This window comes from Gavia stellata, chromosome 5 (genome assembly GCF_030936135.1).
Source record: "Gavia stellata isolate bGavSte3 chromosome 5, bGavSte3.hap2, whole genome shotgun sequence".
Taxonomy (NCBI): domain Eukaryota; kingdom Metazoa; phylum Chordata; class Aves; order Gaviiformes; family Gaviidae; genus Gavia; species Gavia stellata.
The window spans coordinates 1,649,377-1,669,706 of NC_082598.1; the positions used below are offsets into that span (position 1 = coordinate 1,649,377).

Below are 20,330 nucleotides of genomic sequence, written 5' to 3' on the forward strand. Positions count from 1 at the left end.
ATCTCGTTTCATCTGTATTTCATCCTTGGGCAGCAGATTGAAGCCTCCGGGTTCCCAGGAGGACGGGCAGCCACCGCGGGGAAGGTCAGCACGGAGGCTGCGGAGCCGGCACTGCTTACGGTAGCGCATTTGTTTGAAAATAGCAAATATGTTAACAATTAGGGAAAGGAAACGCTGAAAGGCTGCCTTGTTAATTAAGGAACTTGCTATCAAAGGACTCATTAAAAGCTACTGAAACGGAATGGTTGTTAAAATAAATACCCATTAATCTTAACGTGCAATCAGGAATATGCTGCCACTACCCACCTCGCGGCGGGGGGAGAGCGGGCTCCTCGGCACACACCTACTGCTGCCAGAACAGCGGTGGTGGCACGAGCTGCCAACAGCCACCAGCCAGAGGGTGCCAGAAGAGCCCCGAGCACGTTGTCCAAGGGGCACCATCCCACCACCCTGCAGGAGCACCTCCGGCTTCGTCGAGGAGGAACCTGCCGGTGCCTCCTGCTTTCTGCTCGGCCAAAATTAAGTGCAATGTGGTGACTGAAATGCAAACAAGAGTCCTACTGTAGCACCGAGAACACTTCCACCAACTTGCCAAAGAATGAATGCAGGATTTCCATGAAAAACAAAGCCTGACAGGTTTCAAATGGTCTCAGGATTTCATTTATTTTTATTTTTTGCTAACAACCGAATTTATTTTTCAATATGCAGCAAGCATTGGGATTGATGTGATGAAGTTTATTTAGACATGCAAATCCATGGAAAAGTGGGCCATAAAACTGGAATTCCTCAATATTAAATGTCCACTTTTCTATAAACACCACAAGTTGTCCCAATAATTTCAGCACTGAATTTGCTGACTTTTCCAATTCACAACGCAATGCTGGTGGAATATTTTGCAGAAGATGGAAATGTGATGCTGTAATAACGAGCAATTGTTTGGCAGCATAAAACCGAGAATAATCCCAGCGGATACTTTTTGTGCAGGCACGGATGAAGACTTCAGACCCTGCAGATCCCCAGGCATGATCTCCTCTTGTCCCAGATGCCTCTGGACTGTCCTTGCTGCCAGCAGCACCAGAGACCCAAATCTCACTAAACCATGGGCAAAGTCAGTAAATCAGCTCCGCTGACTCTTCAGAGGAAAATTTCCTGGCTCACCCATGCCACCCTGATTTGCCAGGTTCTTAACACCACCCTGATGCATTTTTAAATTGTGTTTTCTTTTTTAAAACAATTGTTCTGCAGTCACTGAAGATGGCAAAAAAACCCCAAACCATTGCCACTTCCCAAACAGAGAAAACAAATGTACAATGATGGTTTTAAGAGGTTTACTCAAAAAACAAACAAACCTCTTATTAATTGCCCAGAAAACCATTTTCAATTTTGACAAAGTGCGTTTTGTGGGGGGTTTTGATTGGTTTTTTGGTTTGGGGTTTTTTTGTTGTTATTGTTCTGGTTTAGTTGCTTGTTTTTTTTAAAAAGCTGTGGATCTGCACTCAATATCTTGCAAATAAAAGTGAGTGTATCCAGGACAAAGAGGTCCAGGAGCAACAAATGAGAGCCCCAAGCAAAATGGATGGTCAAGAAGACCTCTCTGTGTTGGCCAAGCCTGTAGGCTGGTATGTCAACACCACCCTGAGCAGGGTGGTCTCCAAAGATGCCCCCTCTGAAGGCAGGATCTCAGCTGGCATCCATGACCAGCTTGGTCATACCAGTCACTACGGCTGCATCTCTGATAGCACGGAGAGGCAACGGCACAGGGAGCGTGGTCCAAAACCAAAGCTTGTACCTACAGATCCACAGGATGGGATCACACGGACCCAGTGGAGGGACAAGGGGCAGGGGAGCTTCCTAAATTGATGTCCCTTTTCTAGTGGCCTTGGAGCACTGAGGAGCTTGATGGAAAGGTAGAGAAAACATCTGCCCCAGTGTTTAAAAGAGAGAAGACGCTGATCTGGAGAACTGCAGGATACCACAGCTACACCAAGCCCAGATTAAGGCATGAGAATGGAAGCAATCATGCAGAGTTAAAACACAACAGCACGAGCGTCAAATCACTGGGAACAATCAGAGTAGCAAAAAGAAAAGTTAATTTTTCTAAGAAGTTTTATGTTTAGTATAAAAGGAGAATCAATGCAGTGTCTTTGTCCAAGAGACCACTAGACTTGGTAAGTGCTATGTGGTCGGACACCACCACACATCCCAGAAAATCAAATCCATCCCCAAGAGATTTAGCTTCAGATTAGGCATCAAGAGAGCAACTTAATTAATTAATTCTATTTACTCGGCTTTGCAGAACCCTTATTAAGAAGAAGAAACCACTTTTTCTTCCCAAAATTGTTTGCATTATGGAAAGAGGACAAGAGCAGACCAGTTCCTGGTTTCAAGCAGGGCACATGCTGTGGGCTAAGCCCTGTCGCTTTGCGTTAGACATAACCCGCGTGGGATGCGAGAGGTGACTGATGTGCGAACATGAATGGTCGCTTATTGATTTCAGCCACTGTCAAGCTCTGTATTTGATCTCCAGCTCCGTGAAGTCATCCCAGGAGCTAAACACTGAAGCCAGTGTGTTGACTTATGGACTTGGAAAAAAGTGACTGGCACCAAGCTACAAGTTGACATTCGCACAGTTTTGAAATTTGCCAAGGAAAAGAAGAAGAAACCTTTCAGCCAACAAGAGAAGGTTGGCGATGAGCAACACTTGCAGGCCAGGGCTCCTGAGCACAGAGCAATGCCTGTTGGGGAAAGGGATGCTCCCCAGCCTTGGACCCCCGGGATGCTCCCCAGCCTTGGACCCCCATCAGGTCTTCGTATTACTTGGCAGTTACAAAGTTAAAGGTTTCCTGATGTCCAGACTTACGAAAGGAGAAGCAATGACTGCACACATGTTTGAGGAAGGCATTTCGGATTCAATGCACAGCTGGGACCCACTGGAACGGACAATGGCATCACCTTCACGTCAACAGCCCCCCCTTCCAACAGCCCCAAAATCCATCCTGCTACTCGCAGTGAACGGGACAGGCATCTGTGCCCTGGTTTACCAGGAATAAGAAAGGCCTCTTTCTCCCTAGGACCTGCCATGCCAGAAGTGACCCAATGAACAACAGTTTCTGGTTTAGGAGGACCGATGCTCTGCGCAGGATGAGCTGCAGGTGTTGCTCCCCTTCCCTCTACACCTCATTATTTGGGCTGGGAGCAGGGCAGGTTGTAGTCGCCTATGGAAGAAGTTTCATTGCCATTAGCAGATTTGAACAGATTATCACCACTGAGGTACTGTCGCAGCCTTCTCTGAGTGAAACTGGGATTTTGGCCTTCTGATGACTTTGACCATCCCTATCACGCAATAGCTTGGTTCGAAGGACAGCTTTCCACCACTGAAATATCTCAGGTTCACCACAGTAAACTTATGAAGAGCAACACCTTAAAGCAGTGCCAACTAACACAATTTTCAGTGAAATGTGTCTCGTGCAAAGACCCACTCACCTGGAAAGCTGACGGCATCTGAAGAGTGAAAAGAGCAGTTGCTCCAACCACCCTGGAAGGCCACCATCCTCTGACTGAAGCGGGATTGCTTTCAAACTCATGCGAAAGCTGAGCGTGAGCCCATGTTTAAGTGGCTGTCTTCCAGAGGTATTTAAAAAAATCCACGGGGTGTCATTTTCAGAAGTAAACATTTACCACTTAGATTCTGTTTTGAGCATTAAAGGGAAAACAGGCTGTCACAGATACGGCAGCAAGACAAACACATGGCAAAGCTGAACTCCCAACAGAAGCTTAGCGGCAACCAGACAAATAAAAAAGAAAAGAGGAAAAAAAAGCAAATACAGTAATTATCCTCACCACACAAAAAATAAACCAGCCGGTTAGGCCGAGCACTGCAGCCCGATACAAAACCCCTCACATTCCAATAAAAGAGGAAAAACCGTAACAGTTTGGCCACGGCGAAGATGCCCAAGGTCAACAGCTGGAGGCTATTTTGGCTGAAGCTGGTGGGAGACTCATGGCTCTCACACAGAGCAGCACAGCAGAAATCACATCGGGGCGACGGTCACAACCAGCTCCCACAGACAGATCCAAAATGTTCTTTTATTCTCATATTTTTGCGGGGTTTTTTTTGTTTTGGGTTTCTTTTTTGGTCTTTAACCAAATGCCAATTTGTCAAGTAACCAGCTCCACGGCAAGGTTTTTCCTGCCCAGGCATCAATGGGTCTTGGCACAACGAACTGCATCTGCTTGCTTACAAGCACGAGCGAATACACCCAACAGCAAAAGCACAACTCAAGGATTTTGTAACCACATATAATCGTGGGATCCAGGATAAGAGCATGCACAGGAACACAACATTTTTCCTTCACTTTGACTGCGCTGAGTCAACAAGCGACATCTACTTTATTTTTTTTTTTTTTAAATAGGAAAATAAATAAATAGAAGGAAGGGCAGGGGGTGAAGAAGGGAAGTACCTCGGGACGCAGCTGTTACAACTGAGCACAGGGCAGTTTCTTTGAAGCCTTACGGAGGCACACACAAACACATAACCGGGCAGAGGTCTTTCGTAGAAGCTCAGCAGTTTACAGCAAAGCTGGGAAGCTGATGGGGTTTTTTTTTTGCATATGCACATATGCAAAAACCCCCAAGGAAATAGAGGATTCCAAGACCTGCGTCTTTTTCCTTGCACACCATCCAAATGCATGGCAGGATATTTTTAATTAACTGCCTTTTAAAAGTCTGTAGCATGGAAACAGTTGTGTGCAGAGCCTGGTGCACCCAAAATGAACAGCGCCAGCGCTGGAGCATCCAGCTGCTGTCTGGTCTCCTGAGATGCTTCAGAGATCTGTACAAGGACCTTCACACTGGACACGGGCAGGAAAGCACTCCTGCCAGTGCAGGTCAGGCATACAATAGCACGATGGTTTGCGAAACGCTAGGAACTATATGCTTTATCCTTGTTAGCCACTTGATCTAACCGCAGACGCTCTCCTTAATCACGTAACCATCTGACGCCGACTCTCCCACCAGGCTGGAGGTTCAGCCTGTGGCATCAAACTCCCATTCCGAATCTGCTGCCTTCTACTTTCTTTACGTGACCCTCTTTTTTAAACAATAAAAGATAAAAAACTCCCATCTACCTGCTCTCTAAATGCCCCGCGCCGTTACGAGCAGCACCGCAAATGCCTGCGCTGCCTTCTTGCGCTGCGGAACGGCACAGCGAGACAGGGACGAGCAGGGGCTGGCAGGGAAGCAGCTACCAAAACCCACGCAAAACCCTAAATACACGGTCAGAGCATGTCATGACAGCTCAAACTGCTTCTCCTTCCCCCAGAAGGTATCTCCATGGCGTGGCTCAGCACCCCAACCCAGCAGCAGGAGGGAACCCTAAACCAAACCGCACCATTGACCGAACTGTACAAACCTGGGGCTTTTGACTTGCCGCGGTGGCGGTTTGACAGCCTCCCCCCCAGCACTAAATATTAATTTTCCAACATTTAAATGCGTTTCAGAGCAAACGCTGCAAGCAAACACGAGCAGCAGACCAAGAAAGGACGGCGCTGTAGATTCACTGCAACCCCAGGGAGAGGACGGCGACCCGCGGACATGCTGGGTGAGCTTGGACAAGGCACGGGCTTGATGTTCCTCAATTTTCTCCTCCTCCCATGCTCGCCACTTGGGTCTCCAGAAAAATCATTCACCTCTGAAAAAGACACCGAGACCCTGAGGTGTCAAGGAAAAGAAGTGGTGCTCCAACAGCAGAGCATCTCAGCCTGCAAAGGAATTAAACCCATAAATAACCTGCATTTAATGAGTCTCTATATGTACACAAGACGCATGAATTAGCCCTAATTTTTCTCAGTCCTATTTTTGCCTCCTAACGCGGAGCAAGGCTCTCTCCTGGTCCCCGTGTCCACGGGCTGAGACTTTCCGAGTTACTTGACGCAAACCAGAGCCGTGGCCCGACCATGATCGGAGCGCGCGGCTCCACAACTGGAACGAACGAGAAAAAAAAAATAAATGACATATTTCATCCTCCTCTTTTGTGGCTTTTATTTTCTTTTGTATTCGCTTTGGGAATAACATTCTTTCCATTGGGAAGAGCCTGATTTTCCATTAAATACAAAGCAGCTGCCATTTTGGAAACAAAACGTTGATTAAATACAGATTTTTTTTATTTTTTCCCTAACGTACGAAGAGCTAGAGCCACGCTTCTTTCTGCTGATTTATCAGGGCAAAGCATCTGCCAATTATGGCAGCAGGAAGACTTAAAGAGAGTGAATTGAATCGCTTCATCTTTGCTAGATAATTTTATAATTATAATTTGATGTTATAAATAAAAAGGGAAAGATCTCGAGCCTTGGAGCACAGCACGCTGCATTCATCCTCGCGGCGGAGCCCTCCGGCACACTGACACCAAGCGTTTCTCACCCTTCGCACCCACATGGATGCTCCCGATTCCCCGTTTACGCAGATTTCTGCTTGCCGAGATGCCGAAGGAAGGGTCGGCACGTTGCCGTGACGTACGGCTGCCTGTTGGAAACGCCACTAATACATGACTTAAGGCCCAGATGTTGAACAGACTGGAAAAAAGGATGAGCTCAAAACACAAAAAATAAAAAACCCACACCCACTCCATTTCCACTCCATGAGCCATCAACGCCCAGTTCAGCAGATATTTTTTTTTCCAAGCAGAGCAGATTACTGAGTGACCAACACAAGCGGTGGATGAAACTTCAGCTCGTTTTACTTTTTTCCAGAATCTAAATCTTGCATTAGATTTCCACTTTCAATACTGAGACGTTATAGTTGAAAAGCACAGAGAAGAAAAAGATGGATGGTGAAAGCTCTAGAAATCACTGTTAGCTTGGTTTTTTAATTAACCCATTGGACTCTCCTTATTTATTGCCCTTCATGAAACACAATGAAGAAAGACCACGGCAATCATGAGAAATCCGTAAGGATCTGCACTTTAAAATGCTTTTCTTGCTCTCTCTTGCCATTACATCTAACCCAGGCTGCAAGATCCAGGGAGAACGTATCTCTCTGTAAGGGCACCCCTACGATGGTCATGAAACGAGGTGTCCTCCGTTGCAGCCACTTCAACCACACCAACAGCACTCAACTGCGCTCAGGCGGCTATCGGCTCCGAATGACGGGCCCAACGCTTCCCCGTGCAACCTCAATTCAAGTGGCCTCTGCATGGGGACCCCAAAGGCCATTGCACTTGAAGGTTGGGCTCCTCTAGGGCAGGTGGGTCTCCTGCCGTGGGTACGTTAAGGAAGATAGCTGTGGGTTTTGGAAGTAGATGTGGTGTCCATTGGCATTCCTTTGCACGTTCACAAGTTAAGAGAAGCCTTACAAGATTTCAGGTTGCCAGTGAATTAAATAAGAGGAAAACACATAATTGCAAAGTCTATTGTTACACTTAAATTTGAGCCTAAAGGGGGAAAAAAACCCGTACTTCAACTTCTGTTAGGGTTTTTGGAAAGTACACGCTGGGGCTCTGGTGCAGGTGGCAGCAGGCATGTTTGGATTCTTTACGCTGAGGATGGATTTTCGGCTGCCAAACTCCCCATACCGCACATCTGATTCTTTGTGTATGGACGTGCATGCAAAAGTAAGCATAAAACAGCTTTATAAATCTAAGTTTGTAAAATAAAAATCAAAGCCAAACATGCCAAGGTGACTACACAAAGGGAAGCAATACTTAGGGAAGCGTGCACACCCTGGTTTAAAGGATTTATGGGACTGGGCATTTTAGCTTCAATTAATTTTCAAAGTGCTGAAAGCAGACAAGAATCCATGTAATTACAAGATAACTTGGCTTACCCGGATTGGAGTTAACTAGCGCTCCTGGGTTAATCAGAGGTCAGCCTTCTCCCCAGCCAACAAAGCTAAATCCACCGTATTTGAATGCTTTGCTCCTTGCTTTAAAGCAACCATTAGTTCTTGTTGCGACCCCTTCATTTTGGGAACTATTTGGGATTTTGGAGACACTTGAGAAGACCAGGAAAGTAATGCACAGCCACCAGACCGCAGCAAGGCGGGCAGCACGGGACCACGCAGCCATGCGAGCACTGCTCCCGTCACCAGCCCATCTCCTCCCCACCGAGGAACCCTCGTTTTAAGGGCATTTTGCTCAACCTTCAGGGCAGGCCGGTCCGAGCAACCCCTCAAGAGACTCAGATCATCTCTGGAGAGCAGAGGAAGCCTCCTGAGGACCATACAGGGAGGATTTTGGATGCTGCTCATGCCCTGTCCGTGTCTGCATCCCAGGCAATTCGCTTTTTTTTTTTTATGTGGGTCTGTATCTACAACACGAAGAAACTTCCAGGATTAGCCACAACTACTTCCCACTGGACATTTCAAACTCCGTTACAATTACTCCTTTGTCCTGCTATTTTGTGCAACCAGATTTTTATTTTTCAGTCTCTTTTAGACAGACAGATTAGTGATTTATTTCCACCAATTAATACAAACTACCTAGAGAACAGAAAATTAGAGGGGTTAAAAGGAAAATTAGAATCCGTCGCAGTTAGGAACACAACCAACTAAGAGCAGGCTAGCAAAGTTCCACCATATAAAGGGATTACTCCATTCCTGACCCTTTCCAGGGGACCTCCAGGTATTATTTTTCATTGATTTACCTTAATGAAACTAATGCACCCCTCTCCATAGGAAGCTGACTCCATAGCTGTCTAGGCACTGGATTCAATTAAAGAAATAAATACATCTGGCTTCTAAATGGTTGAAAGTCTTGAAAAGCCAGAGGCAATACTAGTTTCTGCATCTGTCTCTCTTAGGGTACGCCCTAAGGACATCACGTAGGATGGTCGACATTCCACACTGCTTCTGGAAACCCGCGGCCGTGGGGGGATGCCCGAAGCATCCCTGCCTGCTCCCCGGCGGCGCGAGCAGCTTCCGCAGCCCTGCCAGCACCCGAGCCATGGCTTTGATGGAAGCTGGCCTCAAATTGCTTTAACAAGGCTCTTTCTTTCCAGAAGCTGGCGTTGATTTGAGACCTCGGTGTTGACTTAGAAACCCCCAGGTGCCCAGAGCCTGCAAATACTCAAGGCTTAGTAGCTATGCTCAGTTTCCAGGAAAAGGGGTACACGGACCCAACTGCGGCGTGAAATACCAATACTACCATGGCAGCTCAGCATTAAAATGAAGAGCAGGGGTTAAAGGCAGAAAAGCAGAAGCTGGGGTAGAGGCTACACCTCCGCGCCGGCCGCATCTCACACCGCACGACTGCGTCGAGCAGGGCTGCACCGACAAAAAAAACCAAGGAGCGCTTTGCTCGCACGTGCCTTGGCTTGCAGACATGGGAATAGAGGAAACAAGGTAGCTCGAGAGCACTTTGTTTGCGATCTTTCCGCGGAAATGCCGCAGCTTTTTCTCCCGCACATGAAACAAGCAGAAATGACAACAATTAGAGGGGTTTGTTGAACCAGAAGGCAGGTCCGAAAGGTCTCCTTCGCTTTCTTTGTGCTAATTGCCCTAATCCAAATAGGAGATAGTAAACATCAAGAACCCACACTATTTTCTGGATAAAACGCTATTCTACCACTCGAGCCGGAGGGAAGGCTTAGCAGTCCAAGCCCCGGGAGCACTTAGACCAGGAGGAACGTCCGGCTGAAATCCCCATAGGGAATTTGTCTGAACAAAATACAGGGAGCGAGGGGGGATTTGACAAAGATCTTTTCTCTTTCAAGCAGAGGTTGAAGATCCCATCATGCTTTCCCTAATAACAGGCATCTCCCCTAATTCCCCGCACATTTAGGGATGAATGGGGGATAAAGGGAGCCAGTTAAATGCGACGTGCTCTAAAAGCAACGATTTAGCAACGCTACTGCAACAGCACGCTTGCGGGTGACCTGTCTGGAAGGAAACCCTTTCCCCTGGTCTCTTATTTGTCCTATTGATTTAAACTTCTACTCAATCTTTTCCTTTCCTCCCTTTTGAGACTAAGGACCTTTTCTGGTTCAACTCACCCTCTAACATTTAAGGTGCGAGCAGAGCAGACTGAACGCGCACGACACGCAGTCTTGTACTCACCGACATTGTAGAGTGGACATCTACATCCCCCTACAGAGGACAACACAGGGAGTTTAAAGTCAAATGCAGAAGAGAGCAAAGCAACAGCAAGAAAGGCAGAGAGGTACATATCGGTCATCGCCCATAGGTGCCTACAACCCATCAACGCTCCAACCGAGGCACCGGCTGCTCAGCAGTTGGCAGAGTATTAAAAAAGCAAAATACGGGCTCTCTGAACCTGGTCTGAGGAGGAGGAGGAGGAAATCAAAGTACCACAAGAGCAGTTTTATTGCTATTAAATATGCTCTGCAAGTCAACACCCGCACGCCTCAGCTCTCCCACCTGTAAGATGGAGGCGATGGATGTCAAACCCTAGCGAGGGACAGCAGGGATCAGCTCAAGCAAAACTTGCTCAGCTCTTCTGAGGGCAAGGGGACGTTATCTAAGCACAGACAGGACTTGTGTAAATCTAAAGAAGGTGTCTTTGGTGCTCATACGATGTTTTCATGATGGTTATTTTCCAGTTGGGTCCCTCCCAACATGGTCAAGGCTGTGGTTGGTGCAAAGTTCAAGGCATTTTACTCCCATGCACAGTGCCTTGCCTTTTAAAATATTAGAGAGGGATTTGGCTTTCTAAAGAAAAACATAGGTAATCGTGCTCTTTGAAAGGAAAATAAACACTTCCAAAGCTCTTTCTACCAAAGCAAGAGCTGCCGGGGCTGGCGTATTTGTTTGCAAGCGGGAGAGAAGCCAATATGGTGAATAAGGCAAAAACATTGCAGGCAGAGCGGCCGCAGCGTTCGCGCGGCTCCAGCTGAAATCTGTGCCTGCCATCTGGCAAAAATAAGCACAAAAGGAAAAAAAACTAACCCAAAACCCCCTTTGCAGAAAGTTCACGCTGAACTGCTCAAGACGGCAGAGGTTAGAGTTTGTTCGATCGCTGAAAGATTGCTTCCCCTTCCCGGGTCAGCATCACCTCTTGACCTGCCCTGATTACCTTCCAAAGGAGGTTATCAAGATACAAGACTAACAGAGGATTAAAGGAAACCTAAAATAAAAACAAAACACCCCCCCCCTTCCCCCAGCTCCGCTCCCCTCCCCCAAGAAAACATCCTTGCTTTGTTAACCTGACAGTTCACTGTAGGTGTTGACACAACCCTCCATCTTTGAGAAGCTTAATGTCAACAAATCAGTGTGTTTGGAGTAGCCCTGTCAATGCGATTTACATTAACTTGTCTAACAAGAAATAAAAACAACAATCAGCCATCAAAGACAAAAGGCTTTTTCAGTCATTCTTTTAAAAGTATTATGCTGGAAATGTTAATTTTTGAGGCCATGGCCCTTTACTTGCTGAAAACCAGAAACCACCTTTTTTATTTTTTCTAAAATACTTTTTTTTTTTAAAGTATTTTTTTTTCTTAAAGAAGAAAAAAGTATTTTCTTTTAAAGGAGGCCAGAGCATCCCATGTTAATAAGCTCAGCAGCAGCAGTAACCGACTCTCCCTGGTTAATGCAGGAAGAGGGCAGTCTTGAAGCCAAACGTTAATTATGCTTTGATTTCCACCAGCGTGTTATTTGCTTTGAGACATTTTGGGCACTTAGCGGAGCATTTTCGAATTGTGGCTCTAAACCACCATGAAAATTTCATGCAGCAGTGGTATGCACCAAAACCCCATTAGCTTCACCATGAACTTTTCCTCCCTCCTCGGCACACGCTGCACCCACCAGCATGCCCTTCGCAGCCGGGGGCTCAGTGTCCCGAAGCAAAGCTGGAAAAAACAAATCGATTCCAGGGATTCCTAATATCAAGCGGTTTCCACCATCTCCCACAATGTCTGCTCTGATGCTCTAAAGGAAAAATTAGAGACTGCAATTCCTGATGAACGCTAGAGAAAGTGGAGGCTCTTTATGCCACTCCACAAGCCAGGACTAGCTTTGGTCTGGCTTATTTTTCCTGCTTGAGCGAGCGGGTGGTTTGGACCAGATGACCTGCTTGCCCAGCGAGGTGGTAGATGCCCCATCCCTGGAAACATTCAAGGTCAGGTTGGACGGGGCTCTGAGCAACCTGATCTGGTTAAAGATGTCCTGCTCATTGCAGGGGGGTTGGACAAGATGGCTTTTAAAGGTTCCTTCCAACCCAAACCATTCTATGAATTCTATGACCTCCAGAGGTCCCTTCCAACCGCAACCATTCTGAGATTCCCCCCAATAAATACAGGAAAAATTCAGCCTCATATCCAAAAAGGGAAACACAAAACCTAATGCCCAGATCTTGGCTTGGAGTCACCTTTTAGCTCACTCAGCATCTCTGCTCTTCTTCACCCCCTCTCCGACACGTTGACTTGAGTCAACCGGACCCTTCAAGGCCATTTGATCTGCCTTGCGGCAAGCTGAAGCCTTGACCCCAGAAAGGTTTCCTGCAGACAAGCAGCCCCTTCCGAGACAATGGGATTACTCACACCCGTCAAGTTAAGGAGCCGCCTGCATTTTTGCAGGCTCAGGACTTTCGGCTCCGTTCTATTACAGGACAGCACTTTTTGTTGGTGTAATTTTAGCACAGTAACCACCAACATGCCCAGGCTGAGTTTCTTTGATCAGCAGGTGAAGGTTTTTCTTGGTGTAATTACTGTCGTGACAAAAGGCAGGTGAGTAGCTCAGCTCCTGCCACTTAGTCATCTCCTGAGACTGCCACTCTTTTGTTCTAAAAAACTGCTGCAAGTCCAAATAGTAGGAGAACGCTTTTCCCTTTTTTAAATCGTGTAAATTCAACACGAAGGTACCCGATTATCAGCTCTGGAAGACAGGGGCATTTCCAAACCAGGAAAGGACACGGGAACAAGAAGCAACGGTGTTGCACGGAGCCCACTTCTAGGAATGAGAAGGCGCTCCGAGGATGCCTCATCCAAGGATGGTGCACAGTCACTTACTTTTCTTCGTGAGCTACTGGCAGGGTGGCAATCCTGTATTTTTTAGCCAGAAGAGGCTGCAAACTCATTACAAACTGGACAGCAACTCCTCTTAGATAGTAACGCTATGGTGCTAATAATTTGGGCTGGATTCAGACCTGCAGTATAGAAACAGCTCTACCTTGCTACTAGCAATCCTGCAATATCCTCTTTTACTTACAATTCACCCTTTTTTGGAGATAGTTTCTTTCCCCCTCAAAACCCTCTCACTCTTTCTTTTCACAAATGAAGCTCATCCCACACAACCGGTGCTTTCATAAACATCTCCGTCATTTTTCTGCATTGGTGTAGGCAAATGTGGGCTTCTACACACCTTATCTCCTACATTTCATTTAGCAAAGTGCAGAAATTTTAATGTCTTTCTAAATAAGCCACTGGAAGAAGGCCCTTGAACCCTACAAGAACAAACCAGAAGAGACACCAAGGGAGCTGGGTGCCTTTCCAATTTACCCTGATTTTTTTCTGACTCGCTCTCATCCACCATTGCCTGCAGGATACGCAGGGACCCATCAGCAACATTCAATGACAGCATCTTCATAGCGCTCCTCTAAAGCAAGAAACTCCAGTATATATAAAAAAAATCCCAGACCTACATCTCCTACAAACCTTTTAACCAGATCTACAGCTTCACAAATCAGATTGCAGCATCTGATTGACTTGCCTCCCCTATCTCACAGGGCTGTCGGGAGGATCAGTGCCGTGCAATGCTTTGAAGATAAGGTGCTGTGTGTGCTGGTTGAACAGCATCAGCACGCTAGCCGGCACCTCCACCATGGCAAACTGCAGACAGCCGTCTTCTCAGCCGGGTCCTTTCTAATCCAGTTCTGGAAGAGAAAAGGCTGCTTCGATCTGTCTCGGTCCTTTTTAGCCCAATTAGCTGCCCTCCCAGTCTCCAAAACAATTTTGACTCATTCAAAAAGGAGACATTAATATTTAAGGAAGATAAATCACTCCAGGTCCATCTCATAAATCATTGTGGGCATCTTTCCCCATCCTCATCTCTCCTGCTAGCCATGCTTCACGCTCTGGTGCAGAGACCAATCTCCCTGTCAAATTCCATTACTTGCTTGCGTCAGTACTCCCAGTATGATTTCTGGAAGTGGTCTCCAGGTAATAACCCACCCCTGTGCAGCCACATCTCCTTTTTTAAAGAGAAATCCAGCAGTTGAGGAATCCAGCCATGTCCACACACCTCCAGACCCCAGAGGACACCTGCCCCACGCCTGCCCGCACGGCCACCAGCCACACTGCTCAGGGCTGCTAACGGAGGGGACGTTTTGGCAATAAACCTGGCCTGAACAGGAAAACGGGCGAAAGCCCTTCCGACCTCTCTGCACAGGAGGCAACACTTTATTTAGAGGCTTGTTCCAATGGTAACAGAGCCAAGAAAGCACCTTCTCCTCAACAGCACCTCCAGGTACGGAGAACTGGGAAAGCCACTTCCATTTCTCTTTTGGTGGCTTCTCCATCCACAGCAGATCAGTCCTCATTTCCATTTGGCTACCAAATCTTCCTGCTGTGATAGAGAAGGCCAAAGACATGAGCCATGCAGAAGACTGCAAAGTTTGGGGCTGTAACACCTCCTAAAACAGCTCGGGAGTGCTTGAACATCCTTCCAGTAGCGCAGTCACAGCGACATAAACAAGCAGAATGGAGTTAGGAGACTGCCATTGTGTATGATTTGTCTTTTCTTCCTGTTTATATCCAAGCTCGTGAAAGGTGCCCAGCGTGTGCCAGTGTACTATAATCCTGGGCACCCACTAACACCAAATAAATAACAGTCCGGTAAAGAAGAAAGATCTGAAATTGCTTTTAGGACAAATACAGCGTTCAGTGGATTTGCTATTTCAAAATACCTGCTGATTGAAGATACTCGTAAGTATATATCCAGACAGCTCAGAACAAATCTTATTTAAAGGAAAAAAAGCTGTTTGAGCAAAAATGAAACTCCCTGATGATTATATTTTTCCTATTCAACGGGATACTACTCAGCCAACTGCAAAAAACTACATAAAATACATTTTTTGATCGCAATAACAGCATAAACACAGGCATATTTTAGACAGCAGAGAAAAGAAAGAAACATATGCTGCCTTCCAACGCAGAGCAATATTTTGATGTAAGGCATCCAGTGACTTGACAAACATTTGGAAATGTCTCTGCAATTCCAATAATAGACACCCTTCTACTGGGATCTCTTGAAAAAAAATCTTGAATGTCCATTAATCTGGAAGTTAATATATCTAAAATATAGGTGGCTAGTGAATTGTGTCCTAATTCTATATGGTGGACTGCAATATTTCCCTCGTTGACGTATAAGTAGACCTGCAAATACTTGGGGAGACTCTCACTGAAGCTCAACTTCTGGTAACACATGAAATAGCTTGCTTTATAAATAGATCTGATATTTCGTAACACTTGACAGTACAAGGCCCCACTTCCATCACGCTCCATAAAGCTTGAGCAACCACCAGTTTCAACAGCACCATTGGATGCCCGTGTGCTCCCCGGAGAGAAAAAGAAAGCAAATCGCTGGAGATCGCTTACCGGGAGGTGGGTGAAAACAGCAAACGTGCTGCGTAAGAAGCCAATGAGATCTACAAGGTAGTCGCTGGCCTTGCTGCCCGGCTCCATGGCCATCCAGTCGTAGTCCGCCAGCTGCAAGAACTGGTCTATCTTCTGGTTCAGGTTAGTGTAAATCTCCTCCTCGGCCGCATGGCGGGCATCCTGGGAAACAAGACGACGTTACATGGGATGGAGTCTCCATACCAAAAGTCTTCACAAGTAACAGGCCGTGAGATTGACCCAACCTTTAGCACTAAAGGTAGCACAAGACAAAGCACCCGTAGGCAACTACAGGGCTGCTACAGCCTCAGCTTAGCTCATAGTGGTGCGGCGGGTGCCACCAGGTCAGCGGTAGGCAAGATCAAGCTGGTGGCTGCCTCTGATGCAAGCTGGGGACCGGGAGGACAAATCTAATGCAGGATGGAAGAAAGAGAGATGGGAGAGGAACATCCCAGATGGAAAAAAGGCGGAGACCCACCAAACTGCGTGCAGGTATGGGGCACAGAAGGGCCACAGAGGAACCTCCCTGCCAGAATAAAGGTAGGAAAACTCACCCTCAGGCCAAATAGGTGGATGATGCCAGAAGGGACAATGAATGGACTTCCCTGGGGACATGGGGCCTTAGTCTCCTGCTGAGTTATCCCAAAGGCAAACCTCACCTAACCAATTCCCTAGTGTTGCTCGAGTTGGCGCTGTTCCCATCTCCTGCTCTTCAGCCACGGGACACAATTCAAACAGCCCACAGTTGACCCAATTATGGCCTTAAGATTTCATGTGAAGTATCTGGGTGGACAGTCCTGGGTTATGATTTAAAGATTTAAAGACTGGGAATTCTATCAGTTTCTGCCAGCCCTGATTTTTAGGGGATAATGCTAGAAGGAGTGGAAAGATACAGAAGTATAAGTTCTGAAAATCTATTCTCCTCTTGGGTGAAAGAGGAGAGCTTGCGTTCATGGCCAGACGTGTGTAACACTGCACGGTGCTCAAACAGCAAAATGAAAATTCAGTTTAAAAAAAACAGGCTTTTGTTTAAAAGCTGCTTAATCCTTTAGATAACAAGCGCTGCAGTCACAGCCTGTAAATTAGGGCTACAAAGGCTCACGATCTCGACAGAAGTAATGCTCCAAAGGACAAACCCAAAAGCCAGCCTGATGGTGTAAGCTTCCCAGGATATGACAAAATTACCTTTCAGCTCAGCTTAGCTCCCTACATACACACATCCACACACGCACTTTGAAAGCAGACGCTCTCCAACCAAACATTAACAGCAACTCCCCGGAGACGGATCTACCAGCCTTCTCACCTTGAAGGTTGTGGTCCCGTAGAGTTTCGTAGTGTGGACAGTTTCTGGAAGTACATTAGTGATATTGGTTATGAATTCCTCTAGGAACTTGCAGGATTTCTCCAAATGGGTCGTATTTATAATAATCTGTACAAGCTGCAAAGGCAAAAAAGGTATTGAAAGACGGTGCTCCTGAAGCCAGGGATGTGCCAGGTTAATGGATGCCAATTTATAAGAACTTCTGGCATGAAAAGCTGACGCTGTACAAACACACTAAGCTTTACTACACGCTCAAAGGCTCTCCTCCTTTAACAACATCAGAAATCTAAATAAAAGATAATTTTGGGGGAAAAGCATTTCCCATGACAGCCACTAATACCACAAAAGATTTTTTTTTTAATGACTTTCCTACATTCAGCTGTCAGTCAGGGCTCATTTCAGCACAGTTCAAATACAACAGGCTTACAAAAAATGCCATGTCAAATCACAAGTATTCTGCCTGCTAATGAACCCTAAATAACCCATATCTTGAGCGACACCGAACATCATACTAAGGCATTTAACAAAGAAACCACAAGGTGTTACTTTTCTGAGGGTGGTGTGGGTGAACAGCAGATCTCACCCAGGTATCTCCTCAGTTATCATACCCACCATTATCTGCAATCTTCTTAATGCTGTCTTCTCAGCTGCCTTCACATGGCACTATTTCAGGATGTTAAAGGCAACTACAGAGTAAAAGCCTCTGCTGAAGTCAACCAACACGAACATTTACAATCCAGAGCAAACCATTCCGGGCTTCCACTCTAGGATCGCTGACTTGGAAGCATCATTAATTCCTTAAGCAGATACCTTTTTTCCGAGCAGACTGCCATGAATATTTTCAAGGTGCAACATAAGCTACAACAAAACCTTTCCAAATAACGTCTGGGTCAGATATCGTGCCAAAACAGTTCTCTTACAGACACAGAAGGCATTATAATGCTGTGGATTGATATAATTTAATTGCTGGAGTATGGTGTGGCAGTCCGCAGTTACCTCCTCTAAAGAAATTCTTTTGAAACACTCACAAATCTTCTGAATGAGATGGATTAATCACTGATTTGAGTGTTGCAGGCACAGAAATATGGAAGTAATGCTACAAAGACTGTAGCACCCAACTCTTGTTAGTGCCAGATGACATGAGAAGGGGCAATGGTCACAGTTTGGGAGGTTCATCTTGGATATTAGGAAGGAAAAGGGTCATTAGGAAAGTCGTGCAGAACTGGAACAGGGTGCCCAGAGAAGCTGTGGGAGCTGTGTTTTGGAGAAATTAAAAGTCGGGTAGGGAAAGCCACGGCTGACGTGATCCAAGCGAGCAATGGTCCCACTTCCAGTGGGAGGTCAGGCTAGATACCTCCAGAGGTCCCTTCCAGCCAACGCTTCTGCGATTTCAAACAGGTTTTTGTTTTTAAGAATCAAACTATGATCTACTTGAACTCCCCTTGTTTTGTACTTGGTCCCTGAAATGTATTACCCAGGTAACCAGGGGGCATCTCTTTTCTGAATCCCTTGGATTAATTCTGTTCTCAATTTCTGCCTTCAAACAAGAGCTCATTTGCGTTTCCCCATGTCAGATAGCCTTGACATCATGATTGCGATATATTTTTCTATAGTTTCAAGTTAATTAAATACTAGATATTTCCAACTGTGTGAAATTCCTCCTGAACCTCTTCTCTGATCATCACAACTTACTGGTCCAGATCAGCTACCAAACTTGAAGGCCCCGATTGCTTTCATTCTCTTCCACCACTTGTTATGAGCTTTCCTGCTCCCTCTCTGGCTCCTTCAAGTTCTGATCTTCTCTTGAACTCAGAGGGATAAGATCTTCTCATTGGGGTAAGACCTTCTTGTCAGGGTATTGATGGACTTGATGATCTTACAGGTCTTTTCCAACCTTAGTGATTCTGTGATTCTGTATTCAAATGAAAAAAATAGTAGCATCTTTTCCCTCTCTTTCATTGAGGGATGTCAGGATTATTCAAAACACCAGGATTATTTGGAGCAGACTTGGTAGCAAACTTCAACACCCACTGCTCAGATGTAGCCCCAAAAAACAGCAACGAAAAATAAGTTAAAGAGGATAACAGACCGGGAATGTTGGTACACGGCCTTATATTACCTTGTCCACAGCTTGGAAAATGACATCGGAGAACCCAGAAATGGATGGTGTTGCTTTGTGTAAAAACTGAACCTGGGAAGTGATAGCTATGCAAGGTACTTAAATATCTTCTGCAGTCACTTTTGACACCACGACTATGCTTGTATATGATCTGGGACTCTTCAACGTGCCCTTCAATTCCTGTGCTCCACACAGTCACATCAATGTCTTTTCGTAAGGTGGAAGGATTTGAGAAACTCAGAAGAAAAACACCGCGTGCTTCCATTTGGACAAACAGGTCAATGGTTACACAAAGAAAAGAGGCAGGAGGGGATAAAGATGCTCAAAGTAGTTTTTCTTCAACCCAGTTAGAAAAAACTGATGGTAGAGATAACCCCAGGAGAGAGCTAGTTGTACCTTGGTAAGTGGTAAGGAACAAGAGGGTGAAAATATGAGGAGAGATTCAGAGATGAACACCAGTCTCTGGAAATACAACACCTTTATTTTAAACTCAAGTTGTGCTACGTTGGCTTTCCTCGCAAAAATCCTCTTCAGCTCCAAAGTGGGTGAAGAAGCCACCCTCAGCCCAAAGAAAGGCATCACCTTCACTCAACGTGGAAGATGCCGAGGTGCATCTACACCGTCTAAACCAGGCAAAAGCGGCTGAGAGGACTGTCGCACTCGGTTTGCCCTTCCTACTTTCAATCACACTGTGGGAACGTTTGCAACAGCAGCAAAAATGATCATTTGGGGGATGGATAGTGCAGGGATAGTGTTGCATTCCTCTTTGCAGAGGGAGCCTTGGGAGGAGCAGGAGGGAAGAGGAATTTGCCCCCAGGGAGCAGAGAGATCCCAGACTGTAAGATAAAGGGCTGAGGAAGCATCATGTGTAAATACATACTGCTGTAAATGCACGAAACTCTCCAAAACTCACCTCCGTAGGGTGTTTATGGTGTCCAGAGAACACGACACGTTTCTATAGCACAGTCAATTAAACAACTACAACTGTATTAATACCTACTCGTTCAGTAACAGCACACGGAGGTCCCACTAAGGTAACCAAACTGCCCTGGGTACCACGCATGTTCCCAAACAACCATGATTTACATGCATTAAGCTTTCAGAAATCTGACTTTGTGCACAAAAAAGTATCAATCGCAAAAAGAAAATGCCTATACTGCAGTGATGTGCTGAAATCATCTCAAACATCACGCATAGATGGGGATCACTCCCCTGTCCTCTCATAGCTCCCACTTGCCTCTTCTCCAATGCTCCTTGAAGTCCTCTTTAATTGAGATATACAACGCTCCGCAAATTCAAAAGAGGGGCAATGCCAACAGCAACAGCAAAAAAG

At 46.0% G+C, this 20,330-nt stretch overlaps 1 protein-coding gene across 4 annotated transcripts in view; it reads right to left on the reverse strand.

The window, feature by feature from the left end:
- Positions 1–20,330, reverse strand: part of EXOC6B (exocyst complex component 6B) — a 305,909-nt gene that overhangs the window by 89,255 nt on the left and 196,324 nt on the right. For 2 of the 4 annotated variants that reach the window (XM_059817517.1, XM_059817518.1), the window contains exons 17-18: positions 16,861–16,995; positions 15,540–15,719 (exon numbers count right to left, since the gene is read on the reverse strand). In XM_059817517.1, the coding sequence (XP_059673500.1) occupies positions 15,540–15,719; positions 16,861–16,995 (315 nt within the window). The remainder of the gene's footprint in view (positions 1–15,539; positions 15,720–16,860; positions 16,996–20,330) is intronic. The other 2 variants (XM_059817519.1, XM_059817520.1) reach the window with 1 other exon arrangement.